The sequence below is a fragment of the Dipodomys ordii genome, unplaced genomic scaffold, assembly GCF_000151885.1.
Source record: "Dipodomys ordii isolate 6190 unplaced genomic scaffold, Dord_2.0 Scaffold140, whole genome shotgun sequence".
In the NCBI taxonomy this organism is placed as follows: Eukaryota; Metazoa; Chordata; class Mammalia; order Rodentia; family Heteromyidae; genus Dipodomys; species Dipodomys ordii.
The window spans coordinates 2847013-2871119 of NW_012267356.1; the positions used below are offsets into that span (position 1 = coordinate 2847013).

The window sequence follows — 24107 nt, forward strand, 5'->3', positions numbered from 1 at the left end:
TCTTTTTTTTATAATTGGACAGTATATAAATTTTTGTGTAGCTGATTGTTTTAGTCCTCTAGGTCTAGGTATGAACCAAATACATCCTTACTTTCCTTAGCTCACTAGTAATTTTCCCCTGCTCAAGGAATGGAGAATTTGAAGAATCCTCTATTTTAGGTTTGTTTCGCAAATCCTCACTGCTTATATTTAATCACTACCTTTCATTTTCTTAAGATTTTTTTTCCATCAGACCTATTGCTCCTAGAATACCAGGTGACTAGGAGAGAATGGCTCAGAGCATAGGAAACATACAAAATTGAAGCAGAGATACCAAACTCATTCTGACCCATTAAGCATTGGCAGGCCCAAGTGAAAATTCACAACTTTTTATCAAAAAACTACTAATTCTTTGTTACACTACAATATGTCCAAAGTGAGCCAGCCAAACATCATACTAAGTGGAAGACGATACACAAAAGACGTTGCATATCCATTTATACAAAGTATTTACTATACATAAACCCATAGTCCAAAAGCTGTTTTGACAGGGGCTGGGAGAGAGAGGAATGGGAACTAACTACCTAATGAGTTCTGGTTTAGTTTTAAAGTTACAAAAGTGCTTTAGGACTAGAGGTGACAGTTGCCTAACATTATGAATGGATTAAATGCCACTGGAGTGTACTAAAAATGGTTCATTTGCACAAGGCCACTGTGAATTTCACCTCAATTTATATAAAGCATTTACTCAAAACTGCTTCAAAAATACAGAATTACAACCAGATCCCACAATATGCACGGTTGATGCTGTCTGATATATTTTTCGAAACATTTGTGGGGAGGTTTGAACTCAGGGTCTTGTGCTTGATAGGTAAGCGTTCTATCACTTGAGCCACATCGAAGCCCCAGTGTCTGAATGTTTTAGAACCGGTCTCTGGAGGGGGGGGGTGGTTAATTAAAAAAAATCATTAGCATTTGATCTACTGTGGAAAGGTGTATGGACTGACCAGCAAAGGTAGGTAGTGATGCCCCGCAACGTTTCACGTTTTCTCCCATCTACCGTTGCAGTTTCCAGCACCGCAAGGAACACTCTCTCTCCCTCCCTCTCTCTCTAGCTCTGTCTCGCCCATTTTCCACACGCCCGACGCCAGAGTTTGCACCGAGCTCGTAGGGCAGGAATCTGCCAGCTTCCATTGCCCATCCCGGGTACCAGCCTTCCGGCCAGTTCCCCGCCTTCCAAGTTTGGCACCCTCCATCCAAGCTCCGCCCCTTCCGCGCCAGCACCGGTCCCGCCCATTTCTGCAGTCGGAAGTGCGGCCTCTGGAACAGGTGATTGGCTGAATGTAGCCGGGATAGGTGATTGGCAGCTTTGTCTCACCGCGCCGCTAAAGGGGCGGTGGGCGTTGCGGCCGGGACTGAGGTAGCGTCGGGAGGCCCGGCGGGGGCGGCGGCCCGCGCAGGTGCACCGGGGCCGGCGAGTGGGTGGGGAAGGCTCGCGGCTCCGAGGCTTGACCGGGTGCAGGGTGAGGAAGCCGCTTCCCGAACCTTCTGTGAGGGGTCTACGGGTTGAGGGGCGGAGGGCGACGGCATACTTCTGCCGCCGGGCCCTGCAGGCCTGAAAGGGGACCTTTGGGCGGAGGCCTTGGCCGTTTCGCGGAGGCGCCGAGCCGCGCTTGGCATTTTCCTGGAGACGTCTCAAGTTCCCGTCACCGGTGTTTCCGGGAACTCGTGGGAATCTTGCGCGGCGCTTTCGGGGGAGGGGGTGGAGAGGTGGGGGGGGAGGTTTTGTGGCGTCCATGTTGGATAAAGGCGGGTCGTGACCCCGCGCGGGGTGGGCGAAGCGCTCTGCAGAGTTCACGCCCGGGGTTGTGAACCGAAGGTCCTACGCCGGGAACGAGGTTCACCCCTGTGGAACTCCTGGATAGTGACATTTAGAACCCGATTCATTTCGGGGCCCGGCCACGGTTTACCGGGCGTGGAGGCCTGAACTTGGAAAACACCTGTGCCTCTAAGAAGGATCTCCGGTTGTCACCGCACGGGTCGGGGAGGAGAGGGTTTCTTCACATTCCCTAGTCAGCCTTGAAACACAGTCCGGAATTCAGTCAGATGTCTGGGGTTCGATCGAGCACAGGCTGCTGTGATCGATCCTTAATGATCAAAAGTTTGATCAATAAAATTTTTAAAAGCTTTGGTTAAAGGAAAAGTTCGTTTAAAATTTGGTTTCAACTAGAACTTTGGTTTGAGTGGTCCGAACATTGTAATATTAGAAATAAACCTACTAAAGTGGATAATGTGTGTGTGAGAGAGAGAAAAAAACCCAAACGGAGCGCCAGTGGCTCGTGCCTATATAATATTACTCCTGCTAATCTACTACTAATTTCATGCCATTTAGGGGACTGAGATCAGAGGATCAAGCGTTAGAGCAATCCTGGGCAAGCAAGAAAGCCCCTGAGACTCTTATTTCCAGTTAACCACCTGAAAGATGGAAATGGAGCTGTGGGTCAAGTGGTAGAGTATCCATTAGCCTTGAGCAAAAAAGCCCAGGGACAGACAGTGTCCAAGCCAGGATTTCAAGACCTAGGACTGGCACAAAAATAAAACCTAGTCTAGCTATGTGATATTAGGAGTATCACTGGATCTGAGTGCCTTTATTATAGAAATGGAGCCAGTGATAATTATGATTTCTCACACGTTCAGGTAAATCATGTATAGGGCAGAATATTTTGTTAGAAGTAGTGAAGTTACTATGTTATATTCAAATAATTTAAAGTTACAACCCCCCAATCAATTTAGTTAAAAGTTAATTTCATAGTAATTACATTTTACCTGTAAGTACTTATATCCTCATCTTAGATTTAATGGTTATCTTTACCTAATTCAACTGAAACCCCCTATGAGCAATTCAAAGATAGAATTAATGTCACTGGTTTTTAATGATTAACTCTGCAGCCTACATGATGCCTGTAATGTATTAGATTAGCTTCCTGCATCCCTTTTTTGTAGCTTTTGGGAGATTTTGTTGTTTTTGAATTTTTCTTTTACTTGACCTGACACAAAAAGGATCTAAACTTTGGGTTTTACCAAAAACAAAAAACAGTTTTACATGGTATATCTTACTTTCTGTTGACAGAAGTTGTGCTTGAGCTTGGCTGTGTGTGCAGCAGTGGATACAGAAGTTAGCTGAAGGATTAGATGCAAGTAAGCTCTATTTCTCATTCTTCCATAAACATATATTATCTCTGGTAAGAAGAGAGGACAGAACAGTGGGCATTAATTCTAACATCACCTAGTAAACTCCAGAAATGCAGCTCCCTGGACCCTATTCCAGACCAGTTAATCATAATGATGGGAGTCTGCAGAGGCATCATATAAAATTAAAGCTCAGTAGGTTACTTGGTTTTGGAGCCAGGATAAGAACCCCTGTATTCCAGGGAAGAGGTTTTTTTCAGGAAAAGAAGGGCTGCTGTTATCTGGAAAATGTAGCCTGGGACATTGAGGGAGAAAATACCTGTAGAGATTTTTTTTTTCTTTCAGCGGGCATGATGAGTTCTATCATTTGTGAAAAGAACTGTATGAAGCCAGTGGGCAGGCTCTTAGAATAATTCACAGGAAATGTGAGAGTTACAGTACTGATAAGTCAACACATTTATTCTTTTATCTAACAATGTTCAGTATTTTTGAGAAAAAGGAAGTCATGATTTTTAACTTGAAATCCCTCTTGCATTATTACCTATTTGTAACTGCTTTTCAGCAGTGAGAACATAGATGAATTTTATTGTGGAAGATTATTAAACCATATTAAGAATGTATATACCTCAAGTATTTCTCTTGTTATTTATTGAATCTTTTCTATTCATATTAACATGAGGGGTTTGTTGTTTTTATTTTTACAGTGAATATATATAAGCTTGATATAAAAGACATGGTTTTTACCTCACTTCACCAACACATATAAGTTCCCTTCTTTTTGGATTCCTATGTGATGCCACAATGGTAAGCTATACTCAAATTTGTATTTGTTTCGTCTCCATAAAAGTATTTGTATTAAACTCCTGCTAGCTGTATAAATTAACATAATTAGGAAATTACTTAGCAGTCATGTGCAGAATCTAAGATATGTGGTTCATCTCTTGAATCTGTTATTACAAGTTATATCATTAATCCCAGTATTATTACTTTTAATATTATTGCCATTTTCTGGATCATTGGCGAGGAAGATGTGTATAAATACAAATAATTTTTGCTTAGATTTTTAATTTTTTTTTCTGGTTGTGGGGCCTGAACTCTGGGCCTGGGCACTGTCCCTCAGCTTTTCAGCTCAAGGCTAGCGCTCTACTACTTGAGCTACAGCTCCACTTCAGGCTTTTTCTGTTTATGTGGTGCTGAGGAATCGAATCCAGGGCCTCATGCATACAAGGCAAGCATTCTACCACTGAGCCTCCTTCCAGCCCAGGTTTTTAATTTTTTTTTTAATTTTATTGTCAAGGGACTACAGTTACATAAGTAAGGTAGTGATTATAATTCTTGTCTAACTTATTATCCCCTCCCTCATTTCTCTTTTTCCCTCCCCTCCCCCACAAGTTATACAGATCATTTCCAACATACTCTCTTGTGAATATCCCACTTTGTCCTTTGTCTCACGATTTTGTTGTTCTTCTTCCCTTCCCTAATTCAGATAAACATCAATACAGTACCCAGGGTACCAAAATCAAATACAGTGACAACAGGGGATAAACCATAGAAGGAAAAACACAAAAGAAAAAAGAAATCACTTAGAACATTGAGAGCAACAACAAAGAAAAACCTTTTGTATCTATGGAGTTCATTTCACTCAGCATCATCTTACATGGTTATATATACATAGCTATTGAGCTATTCTGCTCATCTGCTAAGATTATCCTAGATGTATTCTAATTATTACAAATAAGGGAAACCATGGAACTTAACGTTTCTTTGGGTCTGGCTTACTTCACTTAATATGATTTTTTTCCAAGTCTTTTCATTTCCTTACAAATGGGGCAGTGTCATTTTTTTCTGATGGAAGCATAGAATTCCTGTGTCTGTCTGTGTGTGTGTGTGTGTGTGTGTGTATGCCATATTTTCTTAATCCATTCATCTACTAAGGGGCATCTGGATTGGTTCCATATTTTAGCTATGGTGAATAATATTGTGATAAACATAGTTGTGCTGGTAGCTTTAGTGTGACCAGGTTTGTGGTCATTTGGGTAAATCCCCAGAAGTGGGATTCCAGGGTCATAGGGGAGCTCTATGTGGAGTCTTTTGAGGAACCTCCACACTCCTTTCCAGAGTGATTGAACAAGTTTGCACTCTAACCAACAGTGTAGTGTTCCCTTTTGGCCACATCCCCTCCAGCATTGGTTATTAGTTTTCTTGATAATGGCCATTCTAACTGGGGTGAGGTGGAATCTCAATGTTGTTTTGAGTTGCATATTGAGCATTTCTTCATGTATTTATTGGCCATTCTTTCTCTTTAGAGAAGTCTCTTTATGTCTTTAGCCCACTTATTAATGGGGTGGTTGTTTCTTAGAGGATTTGTTTTTGTGGGCTTTAATTTTTTTTAGTTGTATGTATACTTTAGATATGAGACCCTGGTTTTTAATTTTTTTAATGTAACATTTTAAGCAGCAATATATTTCTGTTCATAGTGACAAATATCCTTATGAGTAAGCATTTAATCTATGCATGTGTGTCTGTGTGTATATATGCGTTCATGTGTACAAGTGCACACTCACGTGCACACTGGTGCTTGAATTCAGGTTCACACTATCATTTGGCTTTTCTTTCTTAAGGCTGGCATTCTACCACTGGAACCACACACCTCCACTTCCAGCTTTTTGTTCGTTAATTGAAGATAAGACTCTCATGTACTTTCCTTCCCTGAGGTGGTTTCAAACCTTGATCCTCAGATCACAACCTTCAGAGTAGCTAGGATTATAAGTGTGAGCCACTAGTATGCAACTGGGATTTAACTTTTACCTTTAAAACATTAAAGCTTAAAGTGCTCACTGAAAGTGCACATGCCTAGAGTACAAGCACTCTCCTAGAATAGCTAAACCCCCAGCACCACAGAACAATAAAAGAAAATACATTAAAGCCTAAGATGAAGTGTAGTTGCATGCCTATAATCTCAGCTACTTTGGAGGCGAAGCTAAGAGAATGCAGGTTGAGGCTGGCTAAAGCAAAAATGCTAATAGACCTATCTAAAAAGTAACCAAAGCAAAAAAAAAAAAAGCACTGGCAACATAGCTCAAATGGATGTGAGGCCCTGAGTTCAATCCCCAATACTACAATGAAAGTTAAACCTTGTGAAGGGGGGAATACTTTCTGATATTTTAAATATCATTAAATGTTATTTCAAACTAGATTTTAAAATTGATATTTTAAAAGGTATTTGATAACTCAGTCTCCTGTGGCTCAAGCCTGTAATCCTAGCTACTCATGGGCTGAGATCATCTAGAGGGTTTCAGTTCAAGCAAAAAAATTCCATAGATTCTCATCTCCAAATAGCCAACAAATAGCAGATGTGGAGGAGTCACTCAAGTGGTAGAACACCCACCTAGAAGCCCTTAATTCAAATACCAGTACTGCAAAATAAATAAGATACTTGATAGTAAGTAAACACTGATAACAGTGATGAATTAATGAACCCTATTCTGTAATACAAACCAGGAAATACTTCCTGGGACCTTGCCAATCTATCCATGCCCCAGTTTTTAGAGGAAAAAATGAAGTTGTCACAGCAGATTCTGATCTCACCTTGTATTTTGTATCTAGAGTATCTATGATATCCCTCCCCGGTGTTTGAAGGAGATTGTGACCAAATGTTGAAGACATATCTGCCTCAACAAATACTAGCTGGGGACACCATTTTTTTCTGTCTAGTTTGTTGTGATTAGTTGCCCCAAACAGTCATATTTTTTTTTTCCTGTTACGTGCCTCGATCATACAGTGTGTTGGAAAAGAGAAAAAAAGGAGAATACCTTGGGCTTTTTCAGAAAATGAGACATTTAAGCAAAAAATAATTATTTTTGTGTAAATTATTTTTTGTGGAAATAACTAACCAAAAACACTTTATTTTTTACAGCAACAAGCTTTAGAACTAGCTTTGGATCGTGCAGAGGTAAGGCATGACTAAATTATACACTGAAGTACTGGTGTTAGAAACTAAGAAAAACTAAGATTTTTGTATTTTATCTTCAAAGGAATACATTAATATTTTAGTTTTGTAGTGATGGAAATACTCTTGTTTTGATTACAGTGTTGGTTACATAAGAATGTCTGTTTATGTGAAAGCTCGTTCAGCAGTATACTTAAAGTTGTTTTTCTGCTTTTGAGAAGTTCTCCAAAATAACTAAGAAACATAGAATTCTTGCAACTGAATGTACAATTTTTAATACAGTAGCACATTTTTAATAGCAATAAAGCATTGAGTAAATTTCTATCTTGTGAAATAACAATTTATAACAATAATATTGTGTTAAATCTTAGTGCAGTTTTTCACTTGTTTATAACTATATATTTAGAAGTTAAGGAATTTTTTTCTTGCAAGGCATAATTTAACGTGTCAAGCACTTGAGTGACTTAAGTGACTATTTTAGCTATTTTAGATATATAGTACTTAATATAGTTGTCCATGCACAAAACAAAAGGCAAACTTTTTATGAACTTTTCTTCTTGTAGTATATCATTGAAAGTGCTCGACAGAGACCTCCTAAAAGGAAATACCTATCTAGTGGAAGGTATGAATGTTTAATTGATAATATCTTGGATTTGTTGATAATATTTTGGATTCATTAAGATATTTCTAACCCATTGCCTATTGCTGCTAGACTCTCGGTTAGAAATGTGCCTAGGATCTTTCCATACATTGACTTAAGTATCCCTTATCTATAAACCCAAAGTAACCCAATTTCTGAAAATTTTGGAGGCAATGAGCCTTTGAAGTGGAAAATATTGCATCTGACATCTTACAAATGGTTCTAATCATAGTGAGGCAAAATAAAAAGAAATGTTGCATAAAATTTTCTTCAATATAATTGTATAAGTGAATATGAAATAACTAATTTTTGTGTCTAAACTGTGATCCATCCAAATGAGTTATACACAAATATTCCAAATCTAAAGAAATTAAAAACACTGGCAAGATGCTGATACTTCAGGAGGCTGAGATCTGAGGATCATGGCTTGAAGCCAGTCTAGGTAAAACAGTCCTTGAGACTCATCATTAATCACCAAAAAGCCAAGTGGTAGAGTGCTTGCCTTGAGCTCAAGTGGTAGAGTGGCTCAAACGGTAGAGTGTTTGCCTTGAGCTGAAGAGTTGAAGGACAGTGCCCAGGCCCAAAGTTCAAACCCCATGACCAACCAAAAAAGAAAAAAAGGCAACATTTCATCATAATTATATATTAACATTGCTATTTAGTATATTATGTTTACTTTTTTTTTAGAAAATCTATATTTCAAAAACTTTATGACTTGTATGTTGAAGAATGTGAAAAAGAACCAGAGGTTAAGGTAAGTATAATTTTTTTATCGTATTGTAGCTTTTTGAAAATATATAGTAAAAGAAAAATTTGATAGGAGTTATTTCAAGCAACTAATGGTTTATATCTTTGTACATGAACTAACATTTTTTTTTTTCTCAGACTCTGGTTAGTTCTTCAGTTGGTCCAGATCCTGTGCCAGGTCTTAAATGTGGCATTAGGTACCACTAACTTGCTAGGTAGGAGTAAAGGAATGGTGTTCACTGAGTAACAGAATATCTTACTAGAAAGTTGTGAGCAAAGTTACTTGTAAGCTTAAGATACAAGTAAAATAACTCATGGTGTTTTGACTGGAAAGTAAAAGATTTTACAGGACCTACAGGAAATTCAAGTGTGGCAATAAAAAGTAAATTTGATCTCAAAATAAATTCATGGCTGGGACCTTAAGGGTTCTATGAGATTCTTTTGTCATTAATTTAGGCAAAAAATAGTGTAATTTGGCCAGGTGCTGATAGCTCATACCTGAAATCCTAGCTATTTAGGAGCCTGAGATCTGAGGGTTATGGCTTGAGCCAAAGAAGCTCAGGGATAGCACCCAGGCCCAGAGTTCAAGACCCAGGACCAGGAAAGAAAAAAAAAAAACTTGTAATTCTAGTGTCTTTACATTAAAAAAAAGAAGAAGAATTTTGTAAATCTTACAGTATGATTTCTGCATTAAATTTTTAGCATATAAATGTGTATATACTCAGGAAACTGTTTCAAAAATCCATATAATGCCCTATCCATTGTCTCACAGACACAACTAGGATAGGTGAGACTCTTCCATCATAAAGATTTTAAACTGCCCACCTGCCAAATATTTCATTCAAGTATAGAAGTTATAAACACAGCACATGTGGCCCACAGCATTTTATACTGTCTGACCCTTTAAAGGCTCCAACCTCTGCTCTAACAGGAGTGAACTCAGTAAGAACCAACTTGCTTGCTTGCTTTCTCTTTTTCTCTCTCTTACTCTCACTCCTCCCCCCACACACACATATACACACACCATACACACACACACACACACACATACTCACTCACAATAGTTAAAGGGATATCAATTCAACGTGTCCATTTATGAGCACAATGCATCTTGATCAGTCACTTCTTCCATCATTCTCCTCCAGCCACAACTTGTTTTCTTGAAGCAGTACACATATTCTGAATTTATCTAATTTTGTCTTGAGTCAGAATTCTGGAAACATTTTTTCCTGCACTGAAATTTTAGAATTTGTTTAATTTTTTTTTCCAGACATTTTCCACTAGGTAAACCAGGCTGGCCTCAAATTTTGTTCCTGATCCTCCTACCTCAGCCTCCCAGTGCTCAGGGTTACAAACCTATGCTACTGGCTATGTTTTTTTGTTTTATTGTGATTTGTTTTGTTTTTTACATTAAAGTAGCTAAAAGGTTGTGATTTTTTTTTAATTTTCAATGGCAATGACAGATGAAGAATTTATCATTTCTGTGTTCAATTTTAACATGTTAAATATAACGTATCGTAATATTGTATAAGGTACAAAAAACAGTGTTGGTTTATTTCAGGTCTTGCATAAAATATTCTTGACTCAAACATCTTTCCAAGTAAAATCTAGGAAATTTGGGGAAGGGAGTTGTGTTTTTTTGTTTTTAAAAAAGGAGGGGTTTGAAGGGTGGCTCATTTAGTAGAGTGCCAACCAATGAGTACCAAGTTCAAGTTCCAGTCTGGGCCCTAAAAATATAATTGAAAAATAGTGTTAAAAGAATATAAAGGAATTGCTACTTTTATATACATTTTTAAATTATGTATTTTGATTTATGGACATTTAATTTCCTGATGGACCTTTAAGATGGTTCCTAAAAAGCTATTATATACTGAATTTACAGAAAATTATCTAAATTACTTATTGCTTCCTTTTATCAACCTGATATTTTTAGACTCAATATCTCAGTTAATAGTCTTTTTTTAAGCCTATTTAGAGCCACTGTAGGCTGGAAATATTGAAGAAATGTGCATTTGCCACCATAGAGCTACAATTCTTCATTAACGTACTTTTACATGTATTTTACATATTTACATTTGACAGCTTTTAAAAGTATTTTTGCTTTCTGCCTTAGGTATTTAGTATTTTTATTGCTTTAAGGATTTCCTATTTTAATTTTGATGTTAATCTACATTGACCATAGTATTACATAAAAATTAAGTTTAGGTTGCTGCCTTATAATACTTTAATGTATTACATAATCTTCTTCGAGATTACAATATAGAACGAATGCTGATAGATGGATTCAGATCTTGTTGTGAAATTGTAGCATTTTCAAGGTTACATTGGATTATTTTCATGAGCTCTGCCTCTTTTTAAAGCAGAAATTAAGAAGAAATGTGAACTTGTTAGAAAAGCTTGTTATGCAAGAAACATTGTCCTGTTTGGTGGTCAATCTCTACCCAGGAAATGAGGGATATTCTCTGATGCTCAGGGGAAAAAATGGATCAGGTAAGACCTCTACAGTATACATAATAACTGCCAGGAGCAGGGTATGTTCCTGTACAAATTAGTTTTTTAACCTACTCGGTGTTGATTTAGGAATAAAAGGAGACTCATCCTCAGTTTTTCTCCTTATGACTTTTGCTAGAATGTTTGAAATTGTTTTAGTATGTATGATTATCCTTCTTGAACAGGTATTTGGAAAGTATTCTAATTCATATGTCTTTTAGGTCAGCTTAAAAAAGACATGATTTTTAAATAGTTGTCAAATTTTGTTCACTATGCTTATTGCTGCTTGTATTCAAAGATACCATAAGAAACTTTCAGATGTACTGCATTTTGAATTTTTTTTTTTTGGTTGGTTGTGGTTCTTGAACTCTGGGCCCCTCCACACTGTCCCTCTGTTCTTCAATTCCAGACAAGCGCTCTACCACTTGAGCCACAACACCACTTCCAGCTTTCCAGTAGTTAATTGGAGATAAGCCCATACTGGCTTTGACCATGATCCTCAGATCTTAGCCTCCTGAGTAGCTAGGATTACAGACATGAGCTACCAGTACCTGGCTGCATTTTGTATTTTGAGTCTGGAACCTTTAATAATTTTTTATATATTAAAATATTTCTCTTATTTCTGAAAAGATCCTTGTGTATACTCCTAGATTTCTCTACAGTGATCTAAAACATTGATGTGATAACCATAAGAGTTCTACAATGAGTTCACTTAGGAATTTTTCTGTTAATAATTGTATAACACCAACAGAATTTTGTTCTGAGAGTAAACATTTTTAGATGAAGTACCATCTTATCTATCTTCCAGATGTGATTAATTAATGTGCAGTAAATCATTAGTTTTATGTTCTGATAACTGATGGCTGTGATTTGAAGTGTAATGTTATGTCAGATGTGTTGCCATAATATATTAGGCTGCTTTTCCCTTTCTGGTCTAAAATGCTTATTTTTAAGAAGTCTTTCAGTAATATGGCTTAAGTAAAGAAGGACATTAGAAAAGCCCATTTTATTTTTTTCTTTAAAAACTGTTTTTGATTTAGATTATGTACCTAAACTTTTTGGTTTTCCTAAACATTGCCATAAACTTTCTGTTTTAAAAATTAAGATTCTGAGACCATTCGACTACCTTATGAAGAAGGAGAGTTGCTTGAATACTTAGATGCAGAAGAATTACCTCCTATTCTAGTTGATCTTCTAGAAAAATCTCAGGTATAAACATCTTTCTAGTGTCCTGCCTACAAAGAAATGTCAATATAAATATATTTTAACATAATTGAAATATACAAAATATTTTTAGAAAACAGTTCCTGCCTCGCACAGTGGTATGTGCCTGTAGCTCCACCTGCCCAGAAGCTTGAGGCAAGAGGATATCCTGAGCCTAGGAATTTCAAAATATCAAGAAACATCTCAAACACATAAATTAAAATAGTCTTTAAATTTGTTATATATATATATGATATATTGTTATGCCACTAATATATATGTATGTGTATATATATATTCCTAGAAACAAATAACTTTGGTATTTGATAAATTACATTTAATCTTTTCTGAGACATGAACAGGGTTTTGTTATATTGCCCAACCAGGCCCTGAACTAACAAGGCCTTGAACCTCCTGCCTCCACCCCCCTATTCCTATAACAAGTCATATACTACCATGCCTGGCACCTTTTGCATTGCTATTTTAAAAATGGTTTATTGTGGAATACTTTAACCTATGTACTGCAGCAAAATGTACAAGTTATTCAGTTCTTCAAATGTTATTAGAGGAATTAGGTTATCAATTGAAATCTCCCTTTATGAAGGAAAACTAGGTGTAGTAGGGCATACCTTTAATCTCAGCACTCAAGAGGCAGAGATACTGAGTTGGGAATGTGGCTCAGTGGTAGAGTGTTGGCCTAGCATGAATGAAGCTCTGGCTTCAATTCCTTAGTACCACATAAACATAAAAAGCCGGCAGTGGCACTGTAGCTTAAGCCTTGAGCAAAAGAAGCTCAGAGACAGTGCCCAGACCCTGAGTTCAAGCCCCAGGACTAGGGGAAAAAAAAAAAAAGAGGCAGAGATAGGAGAATCAAATAGGATTCAAAACCAGCTAAGGCAGAAAAAGTCTGTGAGACTCTATCTCCAGTTATGCAGTAAAATTTCAGAAGTATAGCTCTGGCTCAGATGGTAGAATGCTAGCCTTGAATGAAAAAGCTAAGGGACAGCACCCAGGCCCTGTGTTCAAGCCTCAGTACTGGCACATAGACACACATGGAAAAGAAAGAAGGAAGGGGAACTTTTCTTTTTTGTGAAGCGTTTTTAAGGTAGGGGCTAGAAACTGGCCTTTATGTCTGTACTTTGTAATAGCCAGCTTTGGCAATCATTGCCTTATTCTTTGCTTTTTCCTTACTTCCTTGACTTAACTCCAGTGATGTTGGGAACTTTGCTAAGGAAAAAGTTTAAGAATGTGAAATATGGGCTGGGAACATGGCTCGGTGGTAGAGCGCTTGCCTTGCATGCATGAGGCCCTGAGTTCGATTCCTCAGCAGCACATAAGCAGGAAAAAAAAAAGCCAGAAGTGACAATATGGCTCACAAGTGGTAGAGCGCTAGCCTTGAGCTGAAGAGCTGAGGGATAGCGCCCAGGCCCAGAGTTCAGGCCCCACGACCGGACCCCAAAAAAAAATGAAATTTTCAATATAAATTTCACTTTTTAGGCTTTTGAAAAATGACATAAACATAAATGTTTTTCCTCAAAAACAGGTTAATATTTTTCACTGTGGGTGCGTCATAGCAGAAATACGTGACTATAGGCAGTCGAGTAATATGAAGTCTCCTGGTTACCAGAGCAGGCACATTCTCTTACGACCAACGATGCAGGTATGGAATGTTTAATTTTCTTTTTTAGTGGAATTTTCGTTCGTTAATGTTTCCAAATGTTCATATGAGTATGCATTAATTTTTAAAATTTTATTCCAGACTTTAATCTGTGATGTTCATTCAATAACAAGTGATAACCATAAATGGACCCAGGTTAGTTTTTTGGTTTGGGGATTTAGTTTTAATTTTTTTATTATTATTATCTTTAAATAGATATACAAAGGAGTTGCCAGAGCTAGGCAACCAAGCTCACACATGTAATCCTAGCTACTCAGAAATCATGATCTGAGGATCATGATTCAAAGCCATCTGGGGCAGGAAAATATGTGAGACTCCTATGTCCAATTAATCACAAAAGGTGAAAATGATGCTGTAGCTCAAGTGATTGAGTGCAAAAGGAGCTCAGGGACAGCACCCAGGCCCAGAGTTCAAGCTTAGAACCAAAAAAAAAAAAAAAAAGTTGTCATTTAACAAAGCAGTTTGTGAATTCAATATACAACTTACAAAATACAATACACAATATAATACAATATACAAATTACAAATCTAGTACAAATTACTAGATTCCCATTAGAATTTTCTTGATATTGTGAAGTTTCTGAATTTTACACGCTGATGTTGGAAGCTAGAATTTACTGCATTTTACTATAGTGTTTAGCATAGTAGTTTCAGGGAATATATACTCGACATGTATGATTACTCTTTAAAAATCCTATGTCTGATATATATGCTCTTTTACATTTCAGGAAGACAAGCTGTTGCTTGAGAGCCAACTGATTCTGGCTACAGCTGAACCACTGTGTCTTGATCCTTCTGTAGCAGTAGCCTGCACTGCAAACAGACTTCTCTATAACAGGCAGAAGATGAATACTCGTCCAATGAAACGGTAATTGCTCATACTTGTATCATAAGTACCTCTAAATTCTATTTATTGTATATTTTCCTTGAGTTTACTTTTTTTTTTGTAGGGGGGTGAGGGAGGGGTGTCCAGTTGTGGGCCTGAACTCTGGGCCTGGGTGCTGTCCCTCAGCTCTTCAGCTCAAGGCTAGCACTCTACCACTTGAGCCACAGCGCCACTTCCAGCTTCTTTTTCTGCTTATGTGGTGCTGAGGAATCGAACCCAGGGCCTCATGCATGCAAGGCAAGCTCTCTACCACTGAGCCACCTTCCCAGCCCAAGTATAAATACTCTTAATTGGAGATATTTTAAAACTTAGAGAGCTTTAAAAAATAAGATTTTTATCATTATGATTCTTTAATGTTCTTTCCAGTCTAGTGAAGCAATGAATTTTTCTATAATATTTTAAAGTACTGTTTCAACAAAACAGTAAAGAAACTGAAAAGAGATCAAGACAAAATATCAACAGAAGGAATAACTTCATTGCTTTCTGGAGCTGCAGCTCTAAAGTGGGCACCAAGCAGGGTGCTGGTAGCTCATACCTATAAATCCTAGCTGCTCAGGAGGCTGAGATCTGAGGATCAAGGTTTGTTGCCAGACCAGGAAGTCTATTATGGTCTTTTTTTAAAAAATTAGTTTATTGTTATTAAAAAGTAATGTACAGAGGGATTGCAATTATGTGAATCAGGTTTTGGGTACATTTCGTTTATATATATATATATATATATATATATATATATATATATATATATTTCCTTTATATATATATAAATATATGTATATAAATTTATATATTTTATCATAAGCCTAATCTATTATACTCTTATCTCTAATTAACCAGCAAAGAGCTGAAGTAGAACTATGGTTCAAGTGGTAGAGTGCTAACCTTGAGCACCCAGGCTTTGAGTTCTAACCCCAGAACTGGCACCAGAAAAAAAGTGGGCACTTTTCATTCTTTCTCATTTCATTAGCTGCATTCTCAAATTTTATGATACAAATCTACTTATGTAGGATAAAAATCCTGTTTAAGCATAGTAAGCATAGAACATTGTAGTGTTTTTCCTTTTGATGGTGCTAGAGGTGAAAACCAGTGACTTGCAAATGCTAGTAAGTACTTCATACCTATCTCTTAGTTTTTTGAAATAGTCTTACTACGTAGCTTAAACTGGCGTTGAGTTCTTGGTCTTTTCAGCCTCTAAACTGCTTGGATTATAGGTATGTAACACTGTGCAGCTAGTGATATATCAGTTTTCAAGTGGACCTATTTTTATTTGTTCAGATGTCCTGCTGACTTTTAGCTTCTTACATGCCTAGATCAAAAACAAGTTTCCTCTCCCCTAACTTCCTATAGCTAATTTCTTACTATTCATGTCTTCGCTCACTTATTTTTTTTCAGTCCTTTTCTTCCCTCCCTTTTCTCATGTAGTCCTCCCTTTCACTTACTCATCATGGAACTGGATTTTCTCCTCTATTGCATAGTATTTTCTGAACTCTGAATTTAATTATCTTATCTGTTTACTTATGATTGTTTCCACTCTGGGCTATCAGTTTCATGGTAATGGGAATTTGGTCTGACATATTAATTTTCACTTCACCTGTGCCTAGGACATTGCTTGGCATGTGGTAGTGTTCTATAAATATTTGTGATTTAATTACATATTTAATATTTACTAGTTTAAACATATATATTATAAGTCAGTTAGCTTTGCTGATTTTTACTATTGCAGGTGTTTCAAGAGGTACTCCAGGTCCTCCCTGAATCGGCAGCAGGATCTCTCTCACTGTCCCCCTCCACCTCAGCTGAAATTGCTTGATTTCTTACAGAAAAAAAAGGAAAGAAAAGCAGGTCAGCATTATGACCTCAAAATCTCTAAAGCAGGCAATGTAAGTATGTATTGTTCATAATTTAAAGAAAGCTTAAGTGTGTCAGAAGGTTTGTCTTATTTTGAATGTTTTGGTGTAATTACACTGCTTTTTTATTTTTCAGTGTGTAGATATGTGGAAGCGTAGTCCCTGTAATTTGGTCATGCCATCTGAAGTAGAAGTAAGTCAATTCATGAAATTCTCTTTTTTTTTTAATAGACAGTTTTTAATTTTACCATCAGCTGGTACTTTGAGAAAAGAATCTCCTCTTGAAAACAATTTTTTAAGAATATCAACTTCCTGTTTTAAGTACCAGTACATTTTTCCATTGCTATATAAGGCCATAACATTTGAATAGAGTTCAGAGTTTAGAGCAGCATAATGAAATATTTTGAAAATTAGAAAAATGTGATGTTCATTATGTAATATAACTAGCCTGCTACTGGATTTTTCCGTAATTTTTCTTCATAATTTTCTTACTTGCTTTTTTCTTCAAACTGGTTAAAGATTAATATTGGAATAATGACCACCACTAGGAACCTTAATTTTATTCTAATCTCAAATATACATAATTATAAATGATTAGATATAAAGGCATTTTGATGAGAGATCTTATATTTTCATGATGTTCTCTGAATTCTGGTTTATAGTTCATCCAGTTCTTTATAATTGTTGTTACATATTTTTTTGCATGCAAACAGCAAGTTTTAAGTTTAAAGATAATTCTGCAAAGCACAAAACCAAAAGTATAAATAGACTATCTACAACTTGGAGAAGTAAGTCATATTATCATTTTGAAACTTATATGCTCCTAAGGGAACATAGCATAAGAATAGATGTTGTGGGTAAATTGTAAGAAGGAGGGCAAGGTAAATATCTAAAGCAGTTCTTCCGAAATGTTAATACTTGAATGAGTTGCCTAGAAAGCTTATTAAATTGTAAATTCCCATTCAGCAAATCTGGGCTGCTATTTTCACAAGCTTACAAGTGGTGCTAGGCCCAAGAACCAGAATTTAAGTAGCAAAGCCCTAATAATAATTTCCCAGCTAGCCAAGCACGGGTGGCTCACACCTGTAATCCTAGCGACTCAGGAGGTGGAGATCTGAGGATCACAGTTGAAAGCCAGCCCAGGCAAGAAAGTCCATGAGACTCTTATCTCCAATACACTACCAGAAAACCAGAAGTGGCACTGTGGCTTAGGTGGTAGAGCGCTAGCCTTGAGCTGAAAAGGTGAGGGACAGCACTCAGGCCGAGTTCAAGCCCCATGACTGACTAAAAAATAAAAATAAAATAATCCATCAACTTAGTTCAGTCAGAAGATTACCATAGAATAAACATACAAATTTCAATCCCCAGTTCAGACCTACATAAGGGTTTCTAGCAGAGGGACATTAAAAAATAATAATAAATTTTAAAAATGTTCTTTTAACAGGTGCTCAAGTGAGTCTAAATTTCTGTTGTTTTGGGTTTGTTGGTTGGATTCCTTTTGCTTCATTTTGTTTTGATCTAGGGTTTGAAGCCAGGGCCTTGTGTGGTGAAGCACAGACTCCTTGCCACTGAACTATATACTTTCCCTACTCTTAAAAATCATTGCTACCAAGCACGTGACAACATTTCATTTGCACACATTCCTTAGACATACTACAAAATAAATGGCCTAAATGACAAAGATTTCAAAATTTGAATCAACTTTAATACTATCTCTTCTATATTCTCTTCCCAACTTTGTTACCACTAATAGATGACAACTTCTGTTCTATTAAGAATCCTGCCATTATCTCTGACGTTTGAGTTTCCCTGAAGGAAAGTCTCTTAAGAACATGGTGTCAGTTTATAATATGAGAAAGGGCACTGTCCAGAAAAAGCAACTATTTAGTATACAGTCAGATGCTAATTTTATTTTTTATTATTAAACTTGTCTTAATTGACAGATTGTCTTACATAGCAGGTAAATTTTAAATTACTTAAGCACAAGAGTTGCTAACATTAGTGATACAAGGATTTGGGGGTTAATAGCTATGCTATATATTCTTCAGCTACTTCAATTCTTCTCTAGTCAGTATACTGATTCCATTTTATCTGGTGTCTTGGCCTATTTAGGTGGAGAAATATGCAAAAGTGGAAAAGTCCATCAAATCTGATGACTCACAACCAACAATTTGGCCAGCCCATGTAAGTGATCATTTCCCATTCTCCATTTCTAATATGGGTTTGCAGTTTTTTTAATTAAAAATACAATGCTTTTAATGTAGGATTAAAAAAAATTCTTGAAGATGTAGTGAATTCTTAGAAGGAATAATTATTTTGCCTCAAAGTTAACAAATAGAGTAATTTTAACTTCATTAGTTGTTCCTTGTACACACCTAATCTAAGTCCTGTCTGGGCCACATAGGGAAGCCTTGTCTTAGAAAAGAACTACATTTGTTTTTTGTATTAAACTAGGACATTCTTACAAGGATGTCTCAATGAAAATACTCTATTATTACTACAGTAACTTAGACAAAATTTGGCATAATATATTAAATTAGATGAACCCTGGAGACAAAATAATGACATGTTTTCTATATAGGATATTTTATATGAATGGCAAGACTAATAAAAAAATAGATTGACTTTCAAAAGTTTTATATTGAAAGTCATGTAATATATGTGATGTATATGTCAAGTGTATGAAATCCCACCATATTACTCTCAAGTTTAATATTCCATTGGCACTCTCATTCCCAAAGTAGTATGAAAAAAAGAATCCTATACAGCACTGGAGACATGGAAGGGGTAGAACAACATGAGGGTTTGGATTACAGGCTACAGGACCCCAGACAAGTCACTTAATCCTTTACCTGTAATATGGAGATAGTGCCCACCATTGGGATGTGGTAAGGATTGCATGAGGCACTACTTGTTTAGTGCTGCTAACTGTGTTCAGTAAGTGTTTAAATGATTTACTATCATTAAATGGTATATCCATACTTCATAGTAGACATTAATGCTTTGTTTTGTTTTTTCTAAAAAGAAAAAGAAACATCCTGCTGGATATGGTGTCTCAAGTTTGTAGTCCTAGCTACCAGGGAAACAGAAATCCGGGGATGGAGATTTGAGGCTAAGCCAGGTTTAACAAAAAAAACAGTTCTCAAGATTGCATCTCAGTCAGTGAGTAGGTAGTGATGCACACCTGTTTTTCCAGCTATGGGGAAAGTACAGTAGCTGGGTGCAGCAGTTTGTGCTGTCATCCCCAGCAACACAAGAGAAGTACAAGTAAGGAGGATCATAGTTCAAGTCAGCCAAAGCATAAAATGTGACCGTATCTCAACAGTAACCAGTAGTAGAAAGGGCTAGCAGAATTGTTCAGTGGTATCCTTGAGTTCATTCCCTGGTACAAGAACCATCTGAGTTCTATATTTACTAAGTCTTAAACATTTCTGTAGTCTATGAATGGCAGCTTATTTTCCTATTGCCAGACATAAGTTAATGTTTCACTTATTCCTGATTTTTGCTAATTCTGATTACTTACTTGAGAATTTTTTTGAGATGCTTTATCTTTTTCAGGATATAAGAGATGATTACTTATTTGAATGTGAAACTGGTAATCAGTATCAAAAAACAAAGCTGACCATCTTGCAGTCACTTGGTGATCCACTTTACTATGGTAAAATACAGCCATGTAAAGCAGATGAAGAAAATGACAGCCAGATGTCTCCATCCCAGTGAGTTCTGTTTGATACATTTTATTGACAAACTCAGGCATCCAGAATTTATTTAAACTACTATTTTAAACTACTAATTTTTATTCATTAGTGAATAAAAATGTCCCCTTGGGGACTCTTGTTGGTTAAGTAGACAGTTACATTTGACAGTAGATGAGTAAATTTAAGTCATAGTTACCATGTTGTCTGAGATTTAAGATAATAATTACATTTTTTAGAAGCCCCATGATTTGTTTTTATACTTGCTTTGAAGGATACTTTGGTATGTTTAGGTATTGACAGTTTATATAATTTGCTTTCCGAAATGTATATATTACACACATTTAGTACAGGGTACCTCTAGTTACTTTTACTTTAGACGTTAATATTGTTTTGGAAAGAAGAAAACTTAAAAAAAGAGCTCAGCAGTAAAAAACGAGGCCAGATCTATGTTAATTTATTAATACTAATACAAATTAGAGTAGAAAACGTAGATTTTAAGAGCAAGTACATAGTACCTGTAAGAAACAAACTCTTTATCCAGACATTAGTGGCTCCTGCCTATAACCCTAGCTACTCAGGAGGCAGAAATCTGAGCCAGCCCAGGCAGAAAAAGTCCATCAGACTCTTATCTCCAATTAATTACCAAAAACAAAAAAACCAGAAGTGGATCTGTGGCATAAATGGTAGAGCACTAGCCTTGAGCAATAGACCTCAGGACAGTGCTTAGGCCTTGAGTTCAAGCTCCAGCACAAAAATCCTCAGCTAACACAACACAAATTCCCGATATTCTGATTACCTATATTAGTCTATTTAACGTTTTTATTTTTATGAAATATATTTAATGTTAAAAAATTAAATGTACTAAATATTTAATATACTTAATGTTAAAAATACCCATGTTTAATATTACCTGTACTGAAAATCTTCCCATTAAAAGTATATTGGCTTATTTTAAATTTATTATCTTCTCTGGAACACAAAGTATATATTCTCCATAATACCAACAGATTATTTTTCTTGCCAAGAAGAGAATTGAGTTGTTTACCTTATCCAGGAATTGTTTAGAAATGTTGCCTGATTTGTTATCTTTTAGTCATTCTTCTATATTTTAATAAGTGTAAAGTTAAAAGTTTAAGCTACATTAACCAAATATTTTTTTACATTTTATATTTCAGCTCCTCCACAGATGATCATTCAAATTGGTAATTACAATATAAATAATCCATTAAGATTATTTTAATAATTATAATCTGTTAAGAGTCATAAAGTCGGACTCTTTGGTAAAGATACTTCTTTCATGTATTCTCTGTACAAAATAATATTTTAAGTTCTGTATGTAGTACAACAGTAAGAATAACCTGCAAGTTCAAAGATTAAAATAAAGGAAAGCAAAAGCTATAGTAATTTAGTGATTTAGTAATATTGCCTACACTTGTCAAAGTGAATAATACTTGTAATACTTGGAATTTCTTCAGAAGTAATCCCAGGGCTTATTCAAACACTTAATCCCAGGGCTTCTTCAAACACTCTTATCTAATAGTTTTTTTCTCTCTCTAACATTTTAGGTTCATTATTGGGTCAAAGACTGATGCTGAGAGGTAAAAAAAAAAAATTTTAAATGCATCTAAGTCAGATAAAAAGTATATTGCTGGCTGAGTGCCGGTGACTCATGCCTGTACTACTCAAGGAGGCTGAGATCTGAGGATCAGGGTTTGAAGCCAGCCCAGGCAGAAAAATCATTAAGAAATTCTTATCCCCAATTAATTACTCAAAAACCAGAAGTGGCACTATGGCTCAAAGTGGTCGGGTGCTAACCTTGAGCAAAAAGAGCTCAGGGACAGGGTCCAGGCCCTGAATTCGAACCCCTACTACAATGTCACCCCTTCCATATACTTTGATTTTCATGATGCACTTGACTGCTTGAACATGAAATTATTTAATATGCTAACCTCAGAAGTAAAATTAGATCTTAAATCCCTTTCAACTTTAAAATCCAGTTAATTCCAGAAAAGAATATAGTATAAAAAACTATAAATACCATTTTCATAGGGTGAGATTTAGGGGAACTGAATTGTATTTGGGGGGCATTTTAATACTGTAAGGATGGTTTTTCATAGAATTATAAAACCATTTACAGTTTTGTTTTGAATAAAAATATTTATGAAGTTTATCAGTAGCTCACACCTAGAATTCTGGCTACTAAAGGAGGCAGGAGGATTACAGTTCAAATCCAGCAGGAAAGCCCTTGACACTCTATTTCGTTAACCATCAAAAAGCCAGAAGTAGAGCTCTGACTCAATTGGTAGAGCAATATCTTTGAGCAAAATAGCTCAGCAGCAGCACCCTGACCTGAGGACTGGCACAAAAAAAAAAAAAAATGAAGGCTACGAGTATAGCTCAAGTGATTATGCACCTCCTGGAAAGTTCAAGGCCATGAGTTCAAATGATATAAAATGAGGTTAACTGTTCCTTACTTGTTTTCCATAATACTTCAGGATAGTTAATCAGTACCAAGAATTGGTCCAGAATGAAGCTAAATGTCCAGTCAAGATGTCGCACAGCTCTAGTGGTTCAGCCAATCTGAGTCAGCCTTCTCCAGGGAAAGAAGGGGAAGTATGTATAGTTTTTGTACCTTATTTTTTTAAAAAATGTTAAGGATCGTATTTTGACATGTAGAGAGAATCTTTAATTTTGGTTTTTACTTTAAACTTTACTATTTATCTTTTTATGATAGAAAAGAGTAAATATCTGTGTACTAGTCATCTGGATTCAAGCGTTACTTTCTAGGAAATGATAGGTAGAAGAAGGTAGAAGCTTTGTCTTTGAAGTCTTTGGCTCCTTTCACTCCGATTCTCTCCTATTCAAAATTCTTTCCCTCATCCTTTGAGTGTTAAGTATTTCATAGGTCCCAGTGAAATTATTTGTTATATTTAGACTATTCAGTCTATAACCGACCACTAACAATACTTTGTAGTGATAGGTTGTTTCTATGTAGTATTATTGATTTCAGTTTTAACAAGTATGTTTGCTATCACTCTTTTAGCAGTCTGAGACCCTGTCAGTTCAATCTTCTGTTTTGGGGAAGGGGATAAAGCATCGACCTCCACCCATCAAACTTCCTACAAGCTCAGGAAGTAGTTCCTCAGGTATTAAAATGCCTAATGTTCAATAATGTAGAGTAAGAATTGTCATACAGTCAATCTCTTTTTTGAAGTTTTACTCATTTTTTTCCTACAATTTACCGAATTTTGAACTTGAGTCCGTGAATCATTTTCATATTCTTTTCCTAGGTAACTATTTTACACCCCAACAGGCCAGCAGCTTTCTTAAATCTCCAACTCCTCCTCCATCTTCTAAGCCACCAAGTCTTTCTCGAAAGTCATCTGTAGATCTCAATCAAGTTAGTATGCTTTCTCCAGCTGCCCTATCACCTGCCAGCTCATCACAAAGTAAGTTATAACTTAAATTCTTCATTAAAATTGTCATAAGCTTCTGTATTAGTGTTTAAGACAGCTTTTCGACCTGTGAATAGTGAAATCTGAATGTGCTCAATGTACTCTTTACCCAGAATATGTAAGTTGTGAGTGGTTTCGAGCAGTTCTTATTTATGTATGTATTATGTGCTTATTGTAATTGTATGTTTTTCTCTATCTATGTATGCACTTTGTGTATACCTTCCTTTTAGACTTGCAACCTATACATCTCCTTTAAAAAATAATCTTGCAGTTACTCTTGTAATAAGATTCCAAACTATTTTTATTTTATTGTACCATAGGTTGCTTTGTATTTTATGAATTGTGTGAC

The 24107-nt window shown here is 36.2% G+C and overlaps 1 protein-coding gene across 3 annotated transcripts in view; it reads left to right on the forward strand.

Annotated features, from left to right (window-relative positions):
* Positions 1-1380: 1380 nt before the first annotated feature.
* Positions 1381-24107, forward strand: part of Supt20h (suppressor of Ty 20 homolog (S. cerevisiae)) — a 35707-nt gene continuing 12980 nt past the window's right edge. For 2 of the 3 annotated variants that reach the window (XM_013031478.1, XM_013031477.1), the window contains exons 1-20: positions 1381-1502; positions 3110-3177; positions 3873-3972; positions 7085-7120; positions 7681-7739; positions 8445-8511; positions 10865-10994; positions 12100-12203; positions 13741-13857; positions 13957-14010; positions 14604-14743; positions 16482-16638; positions 16742-16798; positions 18718-18789; positions 20164-20321; positions 21479-21505; positions 21869-21901; positions 22799-22916; positions 23347-23449; positions 23594-23752. In XM_013031478.1, coding sequence (XP_012886932.1) covers positions 3970-3972; positions 7085-7120; positions 7681-7739; positions 8445-8511; positions 10865-10994; positions 12100-12203; positions 13741-13857; positions 13957-14010; positions 14604-14743; positions 16482-16638; positions 16742-16798; positions 18718-18789; positions 20164-20321; positions 21479-21505; positions 21869-21901; positions 22799-22916; positions 23347-23449; positions 23594-23752 — 1594 coding nt within the window. In that variant the 5' untranslated portion in view covers positions 1381-1502; positions 3110-3177; positions 3873-3969. The remainder of the gene's footprint in view (positions 1503-3109; positions 3178-3872; positions 3973-7084; positions 7121-7680; positions 7740-8444; positions 8512-10864; positions 10995-12099; positions 12204-13740; positions 13858-13956; positions 14011-14603; positions 14744-16481; positions 16639-16741; positions 16799-18717; positions 18790-20163; positions 20322-21478; positions 21506-21868; positions 21902-22798; positions 22917-23346; positions 23450-23593; positions 23753-24107) is intronic. The other variant, XM_013031480.1, reaches the window with a different exon arrangement.